The 25095-nt window shown below is 33.8% G+C and overlaps 1 protein-coding gene across 1 annotated transcript; it reads left to right on the top strand.

The window, feature by feature from the left end:
* Window positions 1–10550: 10550 nt before the first annotated feature.
* Window positions 10551–23985, top strand: LOC137623501 (zinc finger protein 850-like). Its single transcript, XM_068354332.1, has 4 exons — window positions 10551–11822; window positions 13475–13625; window positions 15550–15733; window positions 20971–23985. The coding sequence occupies exons 1-4, from the start codon at window positions 10597–10599 to the stop codon at window positions 23346–23348; spliced, it is 3939 nt and encodes a 1312-aa protein (XP_068210433.1). The 5' UTR covers window positions 10551–10596; the 3' UTR covers window positions 23349–23985.
* Window positions 23986–25095: the final 1110 nt, after the last annotated feature.

The raw sequence follows: 25095 nt of genomic DNA, 5'->3' as shown, positions 1-25095 counted from the left end.
TTGGTGTGTATCATAAAAATCAAATTTAGACCTATTTGGTGAAGTTTTCTTGTCCTTCAGTTTTTACTATGAAGAGAAAGAAATTATTTTCAATACATTTGTTCACTTCTAAGATAATTATTTCATTAAGAAAAAACTATCTTTAAATTCAAGCTGTATATTTTAGTGTAGTTAAAGTGAGAAAATTCCTGCTTGTAAATATGCTTTACTCTAAAGAGACTAGAGAAAAAGATTGATGAAAAGCTGAGAGATGAACAAGGAAAATTTAGAAGAGATAGAAGTTGTACCAACTAAATTTTCATTTAAGACTATGTACAGCAATATGTTAAATATATAAATCCACTTTTCATGTCATTTGTGGACTATGGAAAAACCCTTGATACTGTGCACTTGTCAATTTTATTGATAGTTCTGAGTTATTGTGGAATTTCTATTAAATATATAAATTTTATTAAGTTTGTTCATGAACATAGCAAGTGGAAAGTTAATATAAGTGGAGTCCTTTCAAATCAATTTCCAGTGAACAGTTGAGTACTCCAAGGGAATATGGTGTCACTTTTGTTTTTATCTTCACCATGAATTTTGTTATGCCTAGAACAGTTGGGGATGTGGGAGAAGGATTAAACTGGATTGGTAATGGGAAATTGACTGACCTAAAGTATGCTGATGATGCTATCCTTAAAAGACCACCACAGGATTTGCAATGCTTGATTACCAGAATGCATGAAATATTACATGAAGTTGGGCTTATGATAAATATAAGAAAGAGAGCTGAGAATGGCATATGAAATGGAAGCTGAAATGTCATAGGAAGGAGAAAGTATCAGTGAGGTAGGATCATTTGGGAACTATGATCTCTGATATAGGGTCTTTAGAATTGGAGTTTAATAAAAGATTGAGAAAAGCAAATCTGGTAATGGCTAGGTTATACGGAGAGTATTTATTTTGATTGTTAAGTGGGAACTTGTTCCAGGAATGTCTCAGTACAATATGTAAGACAGGTCAATAGGGGATGATAGAAGCACTAACACACAAGGGCACAGTACCCTGGCAATAACTTTGGTGATGTTGTTCGCAAACCTTCACTTTTAATAGAAAACCCCGATCTGTCCAGAGGCTTAAAAACTCCACACGTGAAAAATGTAATTAGATAGGCTACTTTAGCTCTGTCAATTATAAAGCTATCCCACTAAGGCTCTATTTCGTCTCTGTCCGAGGCACCCCAATTAGATGCTGGATAGGAATTTTACGTTAAAGATGAAGACTCTGGCAATAGAGGGGAGCAGTGATGTATGAAAGTCGAGTTAAATTAAGGATTTTTACCTTTGAAGCTCTGATAATGAATGCTGACTACACTGCTAAATCACTTATACCTTCAAGTTATTCAGATACTCACTTTTTATTATTTCATGTATACTGTCCCAAACTGAATCTTTATATAAGACTCAAGAAATAAAAGGAGTAGAAATATGAAGTTATGCGACCTAATCTAATTGGCTTATTGTAAAATTTACAGGGTGAAATCGAATATCTTCACATGAGCAGCAAAAAGGTTCAACTGAACACGATTAAATGAAATAAAAAAAATGCAGAGGGGTAATCAAATACCTAAAGAAAATCAAAATTATTCTAAATAAGACTCAATGTCTTTTGCAACATTGAAAGATTAAAATTGGGTCGGACATGTAGTCATGTAACGTGAGACTTCTTAAGGCAAAAATTATACATAAAGTTTTTACAAAAATCACACTAACTCAGCCTAAATTGTGTAAAAGCCAGCAATACTTGAACAAAGTGAAAATTTACTGTGGCCCCACTTAATTACCTGCGCTCACTTACAAGCACTTCATGAAGTAGCCCTTCTCCACAAGATGGCCGTTGTTATAGCTTGCACCTTTCGTTGACTGGTCCACCCCTCTGTAGTCTTAGCTTCTTGAAAAATCGGGATTGCTGGCACAGTTCCCATTTTTATCTTCACTCTCTCCAGTCATTAGGACACCAGTACTCGCCCATCGTCTTCTGGTTGTTGTGGAAAGGACTGGGGTGAGCCAAACAGATGCAGTTTGACCCACCCATCCGGTCAGAGTAGCGGCTCACTACCGAATTGGATTCAGGATCAGTCACCAGTGTAAATCGGTTCACGTGGGGTCAGCTTCCCACAGGCGAGTCTTGTTGAGGTGCCATATCATGAATTTTGGCCATGGCATTATATTTGTTTAAGGGGTTAGGTTGAGGCAGAATTTTGTACAAAATACTAAGAGCAATCTTGCAACTCTAAGGGAACATACATAATAATAATCCTATCTATTATGACATACTAAAAATGAATAATTTAAAAGAAGAATAATTAGCAAAGTGCTGGAGTGATGGGCCAAAATCCTAAGATTAATCAGACCTGAACTGGTACTGGCAGATAATAATAAGATACTTATTAATCAGCAATAATAAAATTTTATTAAAAACCAGTGTTATAGTTTGTCTCAAAACATGTAGTTTAACAAAAGAATCAACATTACTCAGTAAAGTTTGGAAACTAAAATTTCAAGGGTAACTACTATATTAGTGAGATCGAGACCAGAATACAAAAGGAAAGAAGTGAAGAAAACTCTTTACCCCCTGGAGATTGAGGGAAGAAGAAAGGAGAGAGGGGTTAGTTCGGGAAAATGTGATACAAGCTACCTGTTAGTGCGTGCGAGACATATCTACAGAACGAATTAATGAAGTCGGTTCTTCACATAAACGTTTATTTAAAGTTAACAAAATACTGTGAGCTTTAAATTAAAATGAATCAAGTGAAATTTGTATATGAAGGTAAATGTGACGAAAAACTAAAACGGCAGGCAATGCTTCATGGGACCGTTAAGATAAGTAAATGTGCAGCTTTACCTTTAAACATACAAGTCTAATTTAAATGATGAAAATTAAAGTAAATACAATTCTTCCCACCCAAGGGGTGGGTCTAGGACAACTGGGTGCAGACTAACCATCCGTGGTCAGTTTGCTATGCTTTTATATCCATTATTCTTGTGGTAAATGAGAAATAATTTTACACTTTCTACCCTATATACAAACATGTTTTACTTATGAAACCATGATATATATTTATGAATTATGTATTACATCTATTTATAATTACGTAAGTATATTACCACGTATACATTTCGTATACTTAACTCAGATATTTCTCATTTCCTTTCTGTGAGTATATCTGTGTTGCCATTGTTGAAGGGATTTGTTGACTGAATATTTTACAATGTAAACTTAAACTCTTTTAGTTTTTCTTAGAGGTAGTTCGTTACAAAAATTTGGAATTTTTAAATAAGGTATTTTCAAAAAAAAGGAAGCCATTTAATTGGCCTTGTGCCCAGCCCTTATACACTAAGTAAACTACTGGTAAATAAACAAACTATCATGGATGTATCTCTTTTCTAAAAGTCGTCATTATTACAATCATAGATGTTTCTGCGGCGGCCTGTTAGTCTATGGCTAGTTGTCCTATTCCGCTAAGGGGTGAATGTAGAACAAACAATTCGCGAGTCAATGAAAAGTCAAGTTCAGCAACAAGTCTTTCTCAAAACCAATTTGTTGTCAAGAATCACACCTAAAATCTTAAGAGTCATACTGAGTAAAGGAAACATTATCAATGATGAGGAGCAACGTCCGGCCAAGAACAAATTTAAAATTATTGTGGCAAATCCCAGACCTGGTCTGATATCTAACACTTAACACAATTTTTTTTTTTTTTTTTTTCAAATAAAGTGACTAGTGTAATGAAACCTTTATATTCATTATGTGACAAAAAGAGAAAAATTACCTTCCGCTTGGCATTGAAATAAGAAGAATTAAGTGACACTAGTTCGAACGACAAATCAAAGCAAACTAATTCTAGGATTACATTATAATTCTGACCTTGAAAGTCATGGATGCTGTCTTAAAGGGGAACATTAATAGTACACTTTAATTAATAAATGCATATTCTGTTCAGGCACGAGCTGAAGGATTTCAGGGGGTTTGTCGCAATGACGTGACAACAGTTCAAGAAAAAATTTAGATTACACTTTGAAGTTAAAGCAAAAGATTGAAAGGGAAAATGATACTGAACGACTAGGCAAAAATAACAAAGGCTTAATGTGGTGCCATATACAACTACCCTAAAATGATAAGCAACAATGTTGTACCGTAGTCCTTAAAAAATGAGAAACTTAAAAATTCTTTTTTCTCCGGGTCTAGTTCAACATGTGTAAGATTTCCTAAATCCTCAGTCAGGCAAAAGAGTTCCTTGCTCAATGCTAAATTCCTGAGGTTAACTTTGGTATTCAGTGCCTCATTCTGAGAGCATAATTCAAGCTCAGACTGGGATAAAATGTTAGTGACAATGCAGTTTGGAGTGGTAGTTAATGTTTGAGGCTGGGACAATCAGACAAGAAGTGCACTGGTCCGTGGGATAGTACATTAAGAACCTGACATATCTGATTGGTAATTGTTTGGTGACGGGATGATCAAGCGAGGAGGGTGCTGGGCCATCACTACAAGGCTGGGGTGATACATGCTTAATGTGTGAATAAAATTCTATTGATACTGGCTTTTCTGGGCCTACACGTTCACGGTTAGGATAGGTAGTATCGGTGCTACCACTGGGGGTCCACGTTAAGACCATGAATGGTATTTTCTTCAGGACAAGTCACCAAAGACGGCACAGAGAGGATTTAGTTTGATGAAGCGCCGACTCAAGATTGGAAAATAAGGACGGAACAGGTTGGACTGATGTAAAATTACTGATCTTGTGCCATGTTGGTAGCATAGTATAAATTGTGAAGATAGAGCAGGAGGGGGAACGGATGCAAAGTCATGAACTTTGTGCTTGACTGCCGAGACATTAGGGGGGTCAAGTAAGGTATTTACTGAAGGTGTCGTCAGTGAAGAACAAAAGTGACTGTGTTTAATGTTTAAATTAAAGTGAGCCTTGAGGCTATTAAAAGCAGTTTGAATTTTTTATAGGATTGTCGTAAAGACTTCTCCAAAAGGTCTTATGATCACAAAGTTCTACCCTTCACCAATGAGAGTTTTAAAGTGTTCAATGGTTTTAAGAGTCATATACAGGGAAAATCAACCAAAGCAAGATCATGAACAAACAAATTTGGAGTTTACTTCTCACTTAAGTAAAGCTTTAATCTCCTCTGGGCTGAGTGTTTCAGCCTTAGTCTTTGGAGGGCTGTTGATATTATAAGCGGACTGACATCTTGGATTAACCGCGTGTGATGAATGGATTCGCCTTAGCAAAATAAAGGGAAAATCTAAATATCAAAATTTCCATGGCAAATTTGCGAAACTTAACAGTTACAGATGCACAGGGGATGATAATTACATACATACATATACCAAGGCACTTCCCCCAATTGTGGGGGGGTAGCCAACATCAAACAAATGAAACCAAAAAGGGGACCTCTCCTCTCTACGTTCCTCCCAGCCTGACAAGTGATGAAAATTGAATGTTCAAAATTACTAATAATGAAGGAAAAATGGTTTAGTGGCAAAACAAAATATAAATGATAAATTTACTTTAAAATTCAAATGTACTGGGGCTAGCAAAGGAGACGATGAAGAGCATAAAGAAACTGTTAATAGCGCAAGGGCATGTGAGATAAAATACTTTTTCAAAAGTCAAAATAACCGATAGAGACTGACAGTGTTGCGATACGGTTACAAGTTATGGGTGCACTTAGGCTACCACCGAACAATTCAAGTTATAGGCGCACGAGACAACAATTCAGCTATTTAAAGTGCACTAGCGTAGAGCTAACAAACAACATTTTCCTCACATAGAGGTTAACAAAGATAAAATTTGCTCACAAAAAAGACTAAGAACAAAATCTTATAGAAAGGACAAATAAATTTACACGTACGAAGCGGAAAAAAGATATATTCCCTCACATAGAGGTTGAACACAAATCTCACAAAAAGGACACAACAGTTTTCCTCACATTGAGGGTAAACGCCATATCTCTTTAGGAAAAAGATAAAATAATTTCCCATATGCAGAGGATAAAGATTAAACATAAATCCATGTTGCGTTGATAAGTGGTAAACGAAGTTACAAATGAAATTTCCAAATTAATGAAACATGACGCGCAGTAAGGTACATACGGTATTTCAAACAGTAAATAAGAACCCTTTAGTTTTGGTTGTAAACAAAACCCGCCATCTCGAAACAAACACAGGGAGACCTGAATTACAGTGGACCAATTCGCTCTGTAGGACAAGGACATATGTTAGGCTTACGGGGAACATTAGTTGGAAAATTAGGTAAGGTACACTGCACGAGGTATACAAATGATAAGAATTGAACGTTAATTGACAAAATTAGCTGACAGAACAAAATAGACCAGCGCTCAAGCAGTGCAGTAAACACAGATGTCTGAACAACATAAAAACATTAGTTCAAGCAGCTTAGAACTTTCTGGTTATGAACGGGACCCGCTACCTTGAATGAACGCTTGGGTAAATGGATTCTAAAAAAAAGTTCCTACGTCAATTTGTAGAGAACCTTCAAACATCAAATGAACCTGGTTACACAGTCTTTCCTTAAACTTGTGGTCACAACAATAAGATCATAATGACTTCACTCATATTCTCTCTAGAGGCCTGAAAACTCAATATGTGAAAAAAGTAATTAATTCATGGTCTACCTTAGCTCTGTCTATTCAAAGGCCATCCCACTCTAAGGCTTTTATTTTTGCTGTGTCCTAGGGACCCCAGTGAGATACTGGACAGAAATTTTACGTTATGATTGGAGACAATGACAATGGATGGGAACAAGGATGTATTAAAGTAAAGGTAGATTAAGGATGTTTACCTTCGAAGCACTGAGAATGAATGCCGAGTACACTCGTTATTTCACTTAAACCCTTAAGTTAACTTACTCTTTTCAATGTCTCGCGTATGCTATCCCAAACTAAATATTTATATTGCAAACACAATCCATATAAATAAAGGGTGTAGAAATGCAAACATGGGTGACCTAATTAAAGTACTTTATTATAAAATTTATTGTTAAACTGACATCTTAAACTCTGCAGCAAAGAGGTTAAAACAAATATGATAAAATGAAATCAAAGAAATGCAAAAGTTAGCAACAATCAAAAGGGTAATCAAATATATTCGTGACTCGAGGTCTGTTGCAATATCAAATTACAAAAATGCGGTCAGACACGTGGCCCTATACCCGAGACAGGGCTAGTCTCTAAAAGCATAAAGTTATACAAAAAGAAACTCGCACTCGGCCCGAAATGTGTAAAAGCCACAATTACCCAAATAACGTGAAATGAAATTCTAACCCAAAAAGGGGAACATTTTCTGTGGACCCACGTAATTGCCTGAATTCAGCTGCCGTTGTTATAGCTTGCACCTTTCCTTGACTGACTCTCCCCTCTGTGGTCCTCGCATCTTGGTAAAACTGGTTCACTAGCACAACTTCCAGGTTTTTTGTTCCCTCTCTGCAGCTGTCAGGACACCAAGATTCATCCGTCATCTTCTAGTTGGTGTGGAAAGGACTGGGGTGAGTCCTCCAGTCAAGGTGGCGGCTCACTAATGAATGGGGTCGGGATCAGTTGAAATCGGTTCACACATCCCAAAATTAATCAGACCTGAACTGGTACTGAGAGATATTAATAAGTTGCTAATAAATGAGCAATACAAAAATTATATTCAAAACCAGAGTAATAATTGTCTCAAGTATGACGAAGTGATCTCTTGTTCCTCAATAATACCAGGGATGTTCGACCTCTGTTCAGTGTCTGAAGAATCAGACAGAACAGTGGAAAGGTGTACGGTCTAGTCCATCTCAAGGGTTTTGATATGCTTCTTCCATTACTGCAGATTGGTATAGGACCAGAGAGTAATACACTCTTGAGTTTGTGATTTAGATAAGTGGAAAGCATGTCTAGAGTCTGGAAACCCCACAAAGTCGAAAGTCTATTTGCTACTAGAGGAAGCAAAGACCATTCAGAACCAACTGTTGTCCCTCTTCTGTTCTGATGGTGTGCAATAACATTCCTCTTCCCAGCAATAAACCTTGCCAAAAGAGAGATTGCTTGAGGCTGTGTCCTCTTTATCATCTCTAATGTTAAATTGCATAGCAGGAGAGAGGGTATGCCTCCATCTTTGAAGAAGTAGGTCACTACCGTGAAGTTGTTGCACATTGGCACCACAGAGTGACCTTTCAGTCTTTGAGGAGTGGAGTAGCACTAGTTGTGCTGCTTACATTTCCAAGAAATTGAAGTGACTCGAACCCCAGTCCGGCAGATTGCCAGGCAGTAAAGTCTCCAAGAGGCCACCACAATCTTAGCATGTGAAGTGGATGCCCTGTTACAGGACTGGTCGAATCCAGGTTGGTACATTTTCCACATTTGCCATTGTTCAACAGGTGATAAACTAGTTCAGGACACAACAACTTTGGATTAAATTGTATTAATGAACAGCATTATGACGATTGTGTCCCCTTATGTGCCTGAGAGAGTGATTTACAGGTGTATCACCTAACCAGTGCCAGCACAATTGGTGGCCCCGAAGAGAGTAATGTGCTAGAGCCAGTTAGGTGATAACTGAGAAAAGGTGAATGCAACTAACTTTATTTGGACGGAGCATGAGTATATATAAAACCCGTTCCAGTCAAGAATGGCACATAAATTCAAACACTATGATTCAAGAACACCAGGCTTAAACAGGCTATAAGTGCGAGGGGAGAGAGATAACGATAATATACGGGAAAAAAGGCCAATACAGCGAACGGTCGTATGTGATATACGTGCAGTAGAATATAGATATACTATATATATATATATATATATATATATATATATATATAATATATATATATATATGTGTGTGTGTGTGTATGTGTATAAACATATATATATATGTATAAATATATATATATATATATATATATATATATATATATGTGTGTGTATATATATATATATATATATATATATATATATATATATATATATATATATATATATAAATATATCTAGAGTCTTAATTATTTTCTTTGGGAACATCTAAATACGATATAGGTTTAGCACTCAATATTCAACAGGTGTTCGCGATGGTTATGGTATATTTCTTGTTTTTTTCATGATGGTTTTAAAGGTTATTATTATTACTATTATTATTATTATTATACTGGATTGTCTCCTGTTATTACAACAGAAATATACGGTACAAGTACAGAAAGATAACTAGAGCTGCTAAAACAATTGCGAAGCATTATGACAAGACTGTAAGAGCATTAAGTAAATGAATAAAGAAAAATAATGATATTACGGAACTCTCCAATATACATGTGTGTGTGTACGTATGTATATATCGTTAGAAAAACCTTTAATCATACACTCCATGTAACGAGCTAACGGTCAAAGCCAACGTAATGTTACTAAACTTTTTATTATGAATATTTTGCCATATATCTTTACTTGTAGTTATATCTTTACCAAAGGCTTTTAGTATCAATAGTTATCACTTTCATTTGTAAAAACATTCGTTTTGATCGGCAATTAGATGTAGATAAAACTTTTTCTGTTTCAGGCTGCGTTTTTTAGGAAAACAAGAGACGAGCTCTCTTATTTTATTTATTTTACATTTCTAAAGATAGAATAATTAGAACAGCATTATTAATAATATTACATAACCAATACCTGGTAAGATACCTGTTGCTGGAAAAGCTAACCTATACAAAGATGTAAACAAATCATTGGTTTCGGTTTTACCCTGAACTAACCTCTCCTTGATTTGAAAGCTCAATTTAAGGAATACATTAAAAACTCCTTGTTTCCAAAACGATTGCCTAACAGGAAGTTGCAATAATGTCATAAATCTAACAAGATCAGGTATTAGTGTATATTCTTATATAAATACTCAAAATACATTGAATAATGAGACATTTCTCTCGGGTTAAAAGATTTCAGTGGCGTGCAATGGAGTTTTTTCTTGAAGTCAACAATGAATTAAATATAAAGAAACCTGAGCAGCAAGGCATTTTTTCCGGCATGGTTAACCATATATTTAACGTCTGCACAAGGCCTCCTCATTTCATATTATACAACAGTTCTCTACATTAATAGGATTATAGTTATTCTCAAATTGAATTCGCTATAATCAAATAGTTGAAACAATTTTTTTTATAAATATAATTTTTTATCATGATAATTTTTTGGACTTCGGATATTATGTTATATAATTTATCCTATTTATAAATTGTGTGCTATCTGAAGATGTAAATCGTGGGACGACTGGCCAATTTAAGTGATTGACGACGCTTATTCTATCTTTACCTTCTTTAAGGTGTCTTTGTGGCTAGATCAAAACTTCCTCTCTCCCATTTATCAAACCTGATTAAAATATTCATCATCATTTCAGTGACTATTTTGCATATTTTCCATTAATTCATTTTAATATATTTTGGTGTGAATCTTTCCTTTCCTTTTCTATTTAACCTTGCATATAATTTTACTAGAGGTTTTTATGTGTATTGTTCTTACAGGTAGGGAACATGGTTGGTGTGGTGAATTATCGTCCTGCCAAAACCTTCATTCCATGAAGCGTTGTCAGTCAAACAAGATTTACAAACGCTTCAATGGGAATGAAAATGTTAATTATGAAAATTCTAAAATAGCACAGACTGGAAGTAGGTATTCAGGTGAAAATGTTGAGGTTGGCATCTTTCAATCGCCTCCAGCAGACCAGAGTTTATTAGACATCAATGGAAAGTTAGGTCAACCTGAATCCAAGGAAATGAGCTCCCTTATTTTCATTCCTCAAGAAAAGGAAGATAAATTCTCAAATATATTTTTTTCTAGACGTAAGGACTCTACTGTCTTAGGAGAAATATCTGCCGAACATGGGAATTTCAAAAATACCCTTTCAGAGCCTTGTGGATATATACTAAGTGAGAATTCATTGGCACCAAAGGACAAAATGCCTTTCAAGTGTAAAGATTGTGGCCAAATATGTTCTCGGAGGGATGATTTGAACAAGCATATGAGAATCCATACAGGTGAAAAGCCTTTTGAATGTAAAGATTGCGGCAAAAGATTTACTCAGAGAGGTGATTTAGACAGAAATATGGGAATCCATACAGGTGAAAAGCCTTTTGAATGTAAAGATTGCGGCCAAAGATTTACTAACAGAAGTAATTTAAACAGACATATGAGAATCCATACAGGTGAAAAGCCGTTTGAATGTAAAGATTGCGGCAAAAGATTTACTCGGGATGGTCATTTGAGCAGTCATATGAGAATCCAAACAGGTGAAAAGCCGTTTGAATGTAAAGATTGCGGCAAAAGATTTACTCGGGATGGTCATTTGAGCAGTCATATGAGAATCCATACAGGTGAAAAGCCGTTTGAATGTAAAGATTGCGGCAAAAGATTTGCTCTGAGAGGTCATTTAGACATACATATGAGAATCCATACAGGTGAAAAGCCTTTTGAATGTAAAGATTGCGGCAAAAGATTTACTGTGAGAAGTCATTTAAACAGACATATGAGAATCCATACAGGTGAAAAGCCTTTTGAATGTAAAGATTGCGGCAAAAGATTTACTGTGAGAAGTTATTTAAACTCACATATGAGAATCCATACAGGTGAAAAGCCTTTTGAATGTAAAGATTGCGGCAAAAGATTTACTCAGAAAGGTGATTTAAACAATCATAATAGAATCCATACAGGTGAAAAGCCTTTTGAATGTAAAGATTGCGGCAAAAGATTTACTGACAGAGGTAATTCAAACAAACATATGAGAATCCATACAGGTGAAAAGCAGTTTTGATTGTAAAGATTGTGTCCAAAGATTTTCTGAGAGGTACTTTGAACAATCATATGAGAATCCATACAGGTGAAAAGCCTTATGAGTGTATAGATTATGATAAAATATTTTTCCTGAATATTAATTTTTGGAAAAATTCTAACCCCATAGCCATTTCTAATTAATTTTAAGTTGACTATTCAATGTAGACACTATTTTATAAGATGAAAAGCATGTATAGTGAGAATTATTACCCTGAATATATTCGTCTTTAAATTTATTATGTTTTTAAAAATTGTTTTGGTTATTACTAATTTTTTGTACTTGAATGTAGATGTCCCTGATTAAAAATAGATATATTTAATTTATTATTAAAATGGTTGAAGGACACTAAAACAATGAAATGATCCAAGTGTAGGAGTCAAGTAATGAAATATAGTTGATAGAATCATGTAAAAATCCTATATTAACATTCGGAGCTATTGCTATTTATAGAAAAGATTAGCCTGATTTGGATGGGTTAAAAATGTAAGTGAACTTATAAAAGTGAGAAAAGAGCCATTCAGAAATAATTTTAAAGTTTGCAATGATTCGAAAAACTAGGAGCCATCATATGAGTAATGCATTTCATATCTTACATTGTACATTAATTCTTCACTGGCATCTTCTTGTGAATCACTTAAAGGTTTTTTTTGCTTCCTGATTTTCGAAGGTATATAGATTTTACATTGACCTCGCACAGCATCCTTCAGGAATATTTGTGAAATCAACTTGGTCTTTAAATCACTTACAAATTACTTTTCACCTTGTGTAAAACTCTCTCTCTCTCTCTCTCTCTCTCTCTCTCTCTCTCTCTCTCTCTCTCTCTCTCTCTCTCTCTCTCTCTCTCTCTCTCTCTCTCTCTCTCTCTCAAACGTTTCTAAATTTGGATGTGTTAAATTTTTTTTGTGGATTAATAAAAGGTTCTCGAGATTAGTAGAAACAATTATAAAGTTTGCATTGATATTTGAACTCCTTAAAAACCATAAAACATTTATTGATTTTGCTTTCAGTTACGGTTTTGATAATATTATTTCGAGGAATGGGCATTTAGTTGAGTCATCATTTAATTTACTTTTAATTATTTATTTTATCGTCACAACTTCTCGACTTTGAACTGCTGATAGGGCTATATTGTTTAGAATCCTAGAATGACCATAGAAATCATTTATATTCAACACAAGTAAAAAGAATTTCTTGCATGTATTTTTATACAGGTTAATGAAAAGAATTCAATTTATTGTAGAAATCAAGAAATTAGGAATGTGCAATAGAATTTTGAAGAAAACTTTTGGAAAATGAGTTATTGTTGATGGAAAGATATTATTTGTGTGTCATAAAAATGGAATTTAGACCTATTAGGTGAAGTTTTCTTGTCTTTCAGTTTTTAGTATGTAGAGAAAGAAATTATTTTCAATACATTTGTTCACTTTCAAGTTGATTATTTCATTAAAAAACTTTATCCTTAATTTCAAGTGTATATTTTTGTCTAATTAAAATGAAAAAATTCCTGCTTGTAAATATTCTTTACTCTAAGGAGACTAGAGAGAAAGATTGAGGAAAAGCTGAGAAATGAACAAGGAGGATTTAGAAAAGATAGAAGTTGTACTAACTAAATTTTAATTTTAAGACATGTCGTACAGCAATATGTTAAATATAGAAATCCACTTTTGATGGCATTTGTGGACTATGGAAAAACCTCTGATAGTGTGCACTTGTCAATTTTGTTGATAGTTCTGAGTTATTGTGGAATTCCTATTCAATATGTTAATTTGATTCAAGTCTGTTCATGAATATTGCAAGTGCAAAGTTAATGTTAGTGGAGTCCTTTTAAACGAATTTCTGGATTTTGTTACGCCTTGAACAGTTGGGGATGGGGGAAGGATTAGACTGGATTGGCAATGGGAAATTGACTGACCTAGAGTATGCTGATGACGCTATCCTTATTAGCAGATCACCACAGGATTTGCAATGCTTGCTTACCAGAATGCATGAAGTGTCACATGAGGTTGGGCTCAAGATAAATATAAGAAAGACAGAGCTGAGAATGGCATATGCAATGGAAGCTGAAATATCATAGGAAGGAGGAAGTATCCGTTAGGTAGAATCACTTATGAACTATGATCTCTGATACAGGGTCTTTAGAATTGGAATTCAATGAAAAATTGAAAATAGCAAATCTGACAATGGTTAGGTTATGTGGAGAATATTCATTTTGATTGTTAAGTGCCCCTTCCTATCAAGCATGTATGATGACCACTTACGTTCAACAAGATGTGAATGTTCTAAAACAGCCTGCACTGAGCCCAGATCGCAACCACATAGAACATTATTTTATGGGTCTCAAGTGTAATTAAACAAAGGGATCCCCCCCCCAGACATCTACCTTTAGAGAATTAGGTACATTATTGTTGCTCACAAAGGTCATACTCATACCCGACATTGACTTGCTAATTATGCTTATCATTGTTATTGTCACGTATATGTGTTTGACTTGTTGAAACGTCTGAGAAAAAATATTCAGGTGTGAAATTAGAAAGGTGAACCCTACTTTTTCTCTGCTAAATTTTGTGTACTGTATATTGGTTTGATTGCGACTAACATGTCTTTTTATTGGATTGGATTTTAAGGTATAAATTCTGGTCCTAATTCATCCATGGGAAGTTTTAATGTAACTCAGGATGCCTACTAATTTTGTGATCAAAACATTCTATTTCAAATTTCTCATCTAACAATGCTTGCGATAACATTCTTGGCTGTTAAAACATATTTATATATAAATATTTATAATAAAAGCTCAAGATAGAGACAACTGGCGTAATCTAACCGAGGCCCTTTGCGTCAATAGGCGTAGTAGGAGATGATGGTGAAATATTTATGTATATTATATTCCTGTATATAATATATGTATATGTATTATAAAAAAAAAAACATTTACTACTATAGTAGCAAATATGTTTTCATGGATAAGTCACCCTCCACAATTCTCTATTCATGGCCATCTCTTTAAGCTCTTGGTACCTTCTCCCTCCTTTCCGGTCATCACATCTACATTCGATAATGTCCTTCAGTATCCCAGCTCCTCTTAAATTGTGTCCTATCCAGATTTTCTGCCTTCACTTTATTGTTGTAATTGGGGTTCTCTCTTCTTCAACTATTCTTTGTACTTCTTCCTTTATCTTGTGGTCTCTCCAGCTTATTTTCAGCGTCCTTCCAATTTCCATTTTAATTGCTTCCAGATGTTTCTATTCTGATGCTTTTATAGTCCACGTTTCAGAATCGTACAAGGCTACACTCCATTTAAAAATTTTTTACAAATCTTTTCTTCAGTTCCCTTTTCAGTTTCCCCGTTAATGTTCGTCTCTCTCTCTCTCTCTCTCTCTCTCTCTCTCTCTCTCTCTCTCTCTCTCTCTCTCTCTCTCTCTCTCTCTCTCTCTCTCTCTCTCTCTCAAGAGCTACCTTACCTTAGGCTATTCTGTTCTTAATTTCTTTGCTGTAGTTTCCTTATGTTATAATACTTCCCAAGTACGTGAAATGACTGACTTCTTCCACAACTAAGTCTCCAATCTGTATGTTTATTGGAGGTCTTGTCTTCTTGCAATTCTCATTACGTTGGTTTTAGGTGTGTTTATTTTCATTCCATACTTCTCTGTTGTTCCGTTTCTCTTATACATCATCTTCTGTAAACCCTCTTCTGCGCTACAGACAACTTCCTTGTCATCAGTGAACCTTATAGTGTTCACTATCTCTCCTCCCGACTTAATATCATCTTCCAGTGACTTTTTCATCATTTCTTCTCCAGAGATGTTGAAAAGAAATGGTGACAGGGAACATCCCTGTCTGACTCCTCCTCCAACAGTTCCAGGATCAGAATCTTCACCTGCAATAGGTAGTGGTCTGTTTGATGTATATATAAATTCTTTATTTTCTGTCTCTCCAATCACTGGATATGTATTTTTAAACATTCCAGTAATGTCCACTGAACTCTACCAAATGCTTTCTCAAAGTCATTGAAACAAACAAACAGTTCCACATTAACATCTAGAACTTTTTCTTGCTTCATCCCCATACAGCCAACTGCCTCTCGTGTTCTATTTCCTGATCCAAATCCAAATTGGTCCGTTCCAACCTTAGAGGAAAAATAAGTATTAATCCTCCTAGGTTCCAACATATTCTCCAGCTTTTGATTTTAACCTCCATGATAATATCTTAAGCAATAATTTTATACATGACTAATTAAGATATATACTTGAATATTATCTGGTCCGGAAGCTTTACTATTGTTTATTTCCTTAATAGTTACTGTCATTTTTCTGTCTATTGAATTCAAGACCAATGTCATCGTCGTCTACTTTCTCTTCTTCTATTTCTATATTATTATTACTAGCTAAGCCACAACCCTAGTTGGGAAAGCAGAATGCTATAAGCCCAAGGGTTCCAACAGGGAAAAATAACCGAGTGAGGAAAGAAAATGAATAAACTTTATCAGAATTTATGAACAATTAACATATTTTATGAACAGTAACAACATTAAAACAGAACTTATATATAAACTATAAAAATGACCTAAGTCAACCTCTTCGACATAAAAACATTTGCTGCAAGTTTGAACTTTTGAAGCTCTATAGATTCAACCACCTAATTAGGAAGATCATTCCACAACTTGGTCACAGCTGGAATAAAACTTCTAGAATACTGTGTAGTATTGAGCTTCATGATGGAGAAGGCATGACTAATAGAATTAACTGCATGCTTACTATTACGAACTGGAAGGTACTGTTAGGGAAGATTTGAATGTAAAGGATGGTCAGAATTATGAAAAATCTTATGAAACATGACCTTCGAACTAATTGAACGATGGTGCCAAAAATCAATATCTAGATCAGAAATGAGAAATTTGATAGGCTGACCTCAAAAAAAAAAAAAGTAGAACTTGAGAAAAGCGGAACACCAGACCTAATGCATAGATAAAATTAAAGAAATTATAAAGAAAGACAAGAGGGTAACTGAGAAGCATTGAAATAGAATGGGAAATGAAATACTCAACATTATATATATATATATATATATATATATATATATATATATATATATATATATATATATATATATATATATAATATAAGTATTTACACACACACACACACACATATATATATATATATATATATATATATATATATATATATATATATATATATATATAGGCCTATGTGTGTTATATAATTACACGAATATATATATATATATATATATATATATATATATATATATATATATATATATATATATATATATATATATATATATATATATATATATATATAATGTGTGTGTATATATATATACATACATACAGAAGTAAAGAAAACATGAAATAGGCAAAACACCAGGAGAAGAAAGCCAATTAATTGATATAATAATAAATGGAAGAGATTTCGTTGCAGTAAAACTCGATGAATTTTACACACAAGTCTGCAAGAAGCTTTCTAAACCTACAACTCGGTAAACTTTATCATAATACAAATTCACAAAAAGGGAAATACAAAAGACCTAAAAAATTATCGCCCAATAATTTTATTTTCCGTATTATTCAAAATATAAAGATCATATTAGGTCAAATAGGAAGTCAGCTAGACTTTATTTAACTAAGAGAGCAGGCAGACTTTAGAAGCGGGTATTCAACAACTGACCATATCCATGTATTTAACCAGCCAGTGGAAAAATCAAGAGTATGGCAAACCTTTACATGTGGTATTTATAGACTAAGAAATCTTTTGATTCTGTCAAAACTTCAGCAGTAATGAAAGGCCTTCAAAGGCAAATAATAGATGAATCTTATGTAAGAACACTTAAAGGTATCTATATGAACGATACAGTAATCCTAAAACTGCATGAAGATGGTGAGAAAATTCCAATTGAGAAAGGAGTTAGACTGCGAGAATGTAGGAATTAACAGTAATGGGGAATACCTTTACAACTTAGGACATAGTTCTAGTTGGTGAAATCATGGGAAGACTTTCAAAAGATGATGGAACATTGAATAGAGAAAGCAGAATTTTACGAACCGCTTAGTGACTGTTAATGAATAGACGTCCTTTAGGCAGACAGTAAGTGTTCCCCTCAGGACGTGAGACCGAAATTAAAACGATAAGGATGGGATGAAGGGCTTTTGGAAAAAATATGGAATATGGCAAACGAAATGCCACTTTCTCTAAAAAAGAAAATATTTAATCAGATGGTCCTACCAATATAAACTTATGCATCAGAAATTTGAGCCTGACAAAAGCCTTGGAACAAGCTAGTTATAACTCGGAAAGTTATAGAAAGAATAACGCCAAGAGACAGAAAAAGAACATGGATACAAGAACAAACTAAAATTGAGGATATTCTAGCAACATATAAGAAAAAGGGCAGCAGTGACTGGCGTCGGCTAATTTCAGCTATCAAACCATTTTTAACAAGATTGATATTTTGTATATAATACAGCATAGTTTAATAGAGCTTCAGAGGATAAAGGTCTTTCCAGTAATATTTGTATTTATTATCAGGACTACGGTGTCATTGATGTTTCATTTGAATGATACCTAGGATTCTCATCGTAAAATTCCCCAAGTTCCAGGTTCTCGTTGCTCTCTCAAAAACACAGTTGTTGTGGGCACTACTAGAAGAAACGTAGTAGGTGCAAAGCGCTGCAATCTGCAGAAAATTCATTATCACAAATGCCGTGTTTCATTCATTTTCAGTTTAGATGTTCATTAACCCCCAGAAAAAAAGGAAATTTCTCAAGAGTTTTATCATTATTGGAGAGAAAACTTTTGCAATTCTCAAATAGCTTGAACTTCACCTTATGCTTGTTACTGAAATATCATTGGAAGGAGAAAGAATTTATGAGGTGGAATCATTTAAATATTTAGGTACTGTACTGTGATCTCTAATACAGGGTCTTTAAAGTTGGAGTTTAATGAAAGATTTGGGGGGGAAAAATCAGACAATGGCTAGGTTAACGGTTAAGTAACACTTGGAAGTCAAATCGCCTAAAATTACATATAAAAATCAGAGTATATATCAGTTTTGTCAGATTGGTGTTACTGTATGGACATGAGTCATGGTATGACAATGAAACGATCTCCAATAGATTTAGTAGATTTGAGAACAAAGCCCTCAGAAGGATATTGGGAGTTAAAGGACAGGACAGGGTTAGAAATGAAACTAAGAAAGATTACTCGAGTACCATATGTGGATGAAATCATGATGATGGGTAGAAGGAGGTGGTTTGGACATGCTCTTCGCACTCCCCAAGAAGGATTAGTTCACCAAACGTTCATTTGGTCTCCACAAGGCATTAGTTGGAAGACCCAGGCCTACAGGGCTGATTACTACGAAGCGTGAAGTAGGAGAAGATGAATTAAGAAGTATTCGGTTAAAAGCTCAAGATAGAGAAGATTGGCGAAATCTAACCGTTATAGTTATAAGACGAGTTTTTGCTGCCTTTCGGTCCTTTGGTTTGGGAGTGATCTGTTAGGCGTGTGTGTGTGTTTGTATCTATGACACACATGCTCAGATATAGTGTATATAACTTGAAAATCGTTCCATAGGTTCATGATTTTTTCCCGACGACAAATAGTTTATGCTTTCGACAGGAGATGGTAAGGAAAGTTAAATGTCAGGTACCAAAAGAAACTTGATTACTTCAGCACAATCTAGCAATGGTGGAAATTGCTTTTTATGCTGAATTTCGGATAAAATCATACAAAGGAAACTTTTTTTTTTTTGTCAGATATGTGAGCCTGTATGGTCTACAAGCCTCGGTATTAATTTTGCATTGTATAGCACGCACATTGAGATTTTTATTTAAGACTGTTGTGATGACGTTTTTGAAGTTCATTAGATGATTTTATATTATTATGGTTCCTGATAAATGAAATGGAGTTTTGACCTGGTCAGATACAATATTGAGGCCTGACTATGTATATAAATTTTTTATATATGTATATATATATATAATATATATATATATATATATATAGGTATTGTATTCCATATATTATATATGATTTAATTTCATGTCAGAGGTTAAATACATTATAAAAAATCCTAAATCTATTTCATCTATTTAAGCTATAGTGATTGAGAGTACAGTACATTGTTTAATTTTATTCATCAAGCAAATACCGTACTAAAGCATCTTAACCTATCAGATGCATTGGTTGTCTTCGACTAAGGAACAAAGACCCTTCAGTATAGCCTATCCCTGAACTGTCTGAAGCCGTCCGTTAGCTAATATTAGTTTTTCATTGTTTTTACCCTGAATTAACCTCACCTTAATTTTAATGCTCAATCTAAGAAAGTCATTAAAAACTTATTGTTTCCAAAACGATTGCTAAACAAGATGTTGCAATAATGATGTCACACAAGTACATAAATCTAACAAGATCATCTATAAATGTATATTTTTTATCAAATACTCAAAATTCATTGAATGATGAGACATTCATCACGCGTTAAAAGATTTCAGTGGCATGCAATGCAGGTTTTTATTGAAGTCAACAACGAATTGAATATAGAGAAAGTTTAGCAGCAACACAATTTTTTCCCACATTTTTAACCATCCACTTAACTTTAGCACAACCCAGTGTTGTAAGGCGTCCTCATTTCAGATTATACAAAAGTTCTCTATATTAGTAGAATTGTAGTTATTTTCAAATTGAATTCGCTATAATAATACAGTTAAGACCATTTTTTTCAAATGTAATTTTTTATTATAATAATTCTGGACTTTGGATATGATTCTTTATAATTTGTCTTATTTATGAATTCTCAGCTATCTGATACTGTAAATATTATGATTACTGGCCAATTGAGGTGATTAACGACACATACTATTTTTACCTTCTTTAATGTGGCTAAACCGAAACTTACCTCTGGAGCCTCTAACGGTGTAACGCTTCCTCTCTCCCATTCATCAAACCTGTTTGAAATATCCATCATCATTTCAGTGACTATTTTGGATATTTTTTTCCATTAATTGATTTTAATATATTTTGGTGTGAATGTTTCCTTTCCTTTTCTATCTTAAATTACATATAATTTTACTAGAGGTTTTTATGTGTATTGTTCTTACAGGTAGGGAACATGGTTGGTGTGCTGATTTATCGTCCTGCCAAAACCTTCATTCCATGAAGCGTTGTCAGTCAAACAAGATTTACAAACGCTTCAATGGGAATGAAAATGTTAATTATGAAAATTTTAAAATAGCACAGACTGGAAGTAGGAATTCAGATGAAAATGTTGAGGGTGGCATCTTTCAATCGCCTCCAGCAGACCAGAGTTTATTAGACATCAATGGAAAGTTATATCAACCTGAATCCAAGGAAATTAGCTCCCTTATTTTCATCCCTCAAGAAAAGGAAGATAAATTCTCAAATGTATTTCTTTCTAGACGTAAGGACTCTACTGTCTTAGGAGAAATATCTGCCGAACATGGGAATTTCAAAAATACCCTTTCAGAACCTTGTGAATATATACTAAGTGAGAAGTCATTGGCACCAAAGGACAAAATGCCTTTCAAGTGTAAAGATTGTGGCCAAATATGTTCTCGGAGAGATGATTTGAACAAGCATATGAGAATCCATACAGGTGAAAAGCCTTTTGAATGTAAAGATTGCTGCAAAAGATTTACTCAGATAAGTAATTTAAACGGACATATGAGAATCCATACAGGTGAAAAGCCTTTTGAAAGTAAAGATTGCGGCAAAAGATTTTCTGAGATAAGTATTTTAAACAGACATATGAGAATCCATACAGGTGAAAAGCCTTTTGAATATAAAGATTGCAGCAAAAGATTTAATGTGAGAAGTACTTTAAACACACATATGAGAATCCATACAGGTGAAAAGCCTTTTGAATGTAAAGATTGCGGCAAAAGATTTACTGTGAGAAGTCATTTAAACAGACATATGATAATCCATACAGGTGAAAAGCTGTTTGAATGTAAAGATTGCGGCAAAAGATTTACTGTGAGAAGTAATTTAAACACACATATGAGATTCCATACAGGTGAAAAGCTGTTTGAATGTAAAGATTGCGGCAAAAGATTTACTCAGAGAGGTGATTTAGAGAAACATATGAGAATCCATACAGGTGAAAAGCCTTTTGAATGTAAAGATTGCAGCGAAAGATTTTCTCGGAGAGGTAGTTTGAAAATACATATGAGAATCCATACAGGTGAAAATCCGTTTGAATGTAAAGATTGCGGCAAAAGATTTAGTGACAGAGGTAATTTAAACAAACATATGAGAATCCATACAGGTGAAAAGCCGTTTGAATGTAAAGATTGCGGCAAAAGATTTACTGTGAGAAGTAATTTAAACACACATATGAGATTCCATACAGGTGAAAAGCTGTTTGAATGTAAAGATTGCGGCAAAAGATTTACTCAGAGAGGTGATTTAGAGAAACATATGAGAATCCATACAGGTGAAAAGCCTTTTGAATGTAAAGATTGCGGCAAAAGATTTTCTCGGAGAGGTAGTTTGAAAATACATATGAGAATCCATACAGGTGAAAATCCGTTTGAATGTAAAGATTGCGGCAAAAGATTTAGTGACAGAGGTAATTTAAACAAACATATGAGAATCCATACAGGTGAAAAGCCTTTTGAATGTAAAGATTGCGGCAAAAGATTTACTGTGAGAAGTAATTTAAACACACATATGAGATTCCATACATGTGAAAAGCTGTTTGAATGTAAAGATTGCGGCAAAAGATTTACTCAGAGAGGTGATTTAGAAAAACATATGAGAATCCATACAGGTGAAAAGCCTTTTGAATGTAAAGATTGCGGCAAAAGATTTTCTCGGAGATGTAGTTTGAAAATACATATGAGAATCCATACAGGTGAAAATCCATTTGAATGTAAAGATTGCGGTAAAAGATTTAGTGACAGAGGTAATTTAAACAAACATATGAGAATCCATACAGGTGAAAAGCCTTTTGAATGTAAAGATTGCGGCAAAAGATTTACGGTGAGAAGTAATTTAAACACACATATGAGATTCCATACTGGTGAAAAGCCGTATGAATGTAAAGATTGCGGCAAAAGATTTACTCAGAGAGGTGATTTAGAGAAACATATGAGAATCCATACAGGTGAAAAGCCTTTTGAATGTAAAGATTGCGGCAAAAGATTTACTCTGGGAAGTCATTTGAGCATTCATATGAGAATCCATAGAGGTGAAAAGCTGTTTGAATGTAAAGATTGCGGCAAAAGATTTAGTGACAGAGGTAATTTAGACAAACATATGAGAATCCATACAGGTGAAAAGCCTTTTGAATGTAAAGATTGCGGCAAAAGATTTTCTCGGAGAGGTAGTTTGAAAATACATATGAGAATCCATACAGGTGAAAATCCGTTTGAATGTAAAGATTGCGGCAAAAGATTTAGTGACAGAGGTAATTTAAACAAACATATGAGAATCCATACAGGTGAAAAGCCGTTTTGATTGTAAAGATTGTGTCCAAAGATTTTCTGAGAGGTACTTTGAACAATCACATGAGAATCCATACAGGTGAAAAGCCTTATGAGTGTATAGATTATGATAAAATATTTTTCCTGAATATTAATTTCTGGAAAAATCTTAACCACATAGCTATTTCTAATTAATTTTAAATTGACTATCAAATGTAGACACTATTTTATAAGATGAAAAGCATGTATAGTGAGAATTATTACCCTGAATATATTCGTCTTTATATTTATTATGTTTTTAAATATTGTTTTGGTTATTACTAATTTTTTTACTTAAATGTAGATGTCCCTGATTAAAAATAGATATATTTAATTTATTATTAAAATGGTGGAAGGACACTAAAACAATGAAATGATCCAAGTGTAGGAGTCAAGTAATGAAATATAGTTGATAGAATCATGTAAAAATCCTATATTAACATTCGGAGCTATTGCTACTTATAGAAAAGATTAGCCTGATTTGGATGGGTTAAAAATGTAAGTGAACTTATAAACGTGAGAAAAGAGCCATTCAGAAATAATTTTCAAGTTTGCAATGAAATCGAATAACTAAGATCAATCATATGAGTAATGCATTTCATAACTTACATTGTACATTAATTCTTCACTGACATATTCTTGTGAATCACGATTTTTTTTTTTTTTTTTTTTTTTTTTTTTTGCTTCCTGATTTTCGAAGGTGTATAGATTTTACATTGAGCTCGCACAGCATCCTTCAGGATTATTTGTGAAATCAACTTGGTCTTTAGATCATTTACAAATTACGTTTCACCTTGTGTAAAACTCTCTCTCTCTCTCTCTCTCTCTCTCTCTCTCTCTCTCTCTCTCTCTCTCTCTCTCTCTCTCTCTCTCTCTCTCTCTCAAACGTTTCTTAATTTGGATGTGTTAATTTTTTTTTGTGGATTAATAAGAGGTTCTCGAGATTAGTAGAAATAATTATAAAGTTTGCATTGAAATTTGAACTCCTTAAAAACCATAAAACATTTATTGATTTTGCTTTCAGTTACGGTTTTGATAATATTATTTCGAGGAATGGGCATTTAGTTGAGTCATCATTTAATTTACTTTTAATTATTTATTTTATAGTCACAACTTCTCAACTTTGAACTGCTGATAGGGCTATATTGTTCAGAATCCTAGAATGACCATAGAAATCAATTATATTCAACACAAGTAAAAGGAATTTCTTGCATGTATTTTTATACAGGTTAATGAAAAGAATTTAATTTATTGTAGAAATCAAGAAATTAAGAATGTGCAATAGAATTTGAAGAAAACTTTTGGAAAATGAGTTATTGTTGATAGAAGATATTATTGATGTGGACCATAAAAATGGAATTTAGACCTATTTAGTGAAGTTTTCTTGTCTTTCAGTTTTTAGTATGTAGAGAAAGAAATTATTTTCAATACATTTGTTCACTTTCAAGTTGATTATTTCATTAAAATAACTTTATCCTTATTTTCAAGCTGTATATTTTAGTGTAGTTAAATGAGAAAATTCCTGCTTGTAAGTATTCTTTACTCTAAGGAGACTAGAGAGAAAGATTGATGAAAAGCTGAGAGATGAACAAGGAGGATTTAGAAAAGATAGAAGTTGTACTAAATAAATTTTAATTTTAAAACATGTTATACAGCGATATGTTAAATATAGAAATCCACTTTTGATGGCATTTGTGGACTATGGAAAAACCTCTGATAGTGTGCATTTGTCAATTTTGTTG

The sequence above is a fragment of the Palaemon carinicauda genome, chromosome 30 (genome assembly GCF_036898095.1).
Source record: "Palaemon carinicauda isolate YSFRI2023 chromosome 30, ASM3689809v2, whole genome shotgun sequence".
In the NCBI taxonomy this organism is placed as follows: domain Eukaryota; kingdom Metazoa; phylum Arthropoda; class Malacostraca; order Decapoda; family Palaemonidae; genus Palaemon; species Palaemon carinicauda.
The sequence above is the reverse complement of the archived record's forward strand: the minus strand, read 5'-3'. Positions and strand labels throughout refer to the sequence as shown.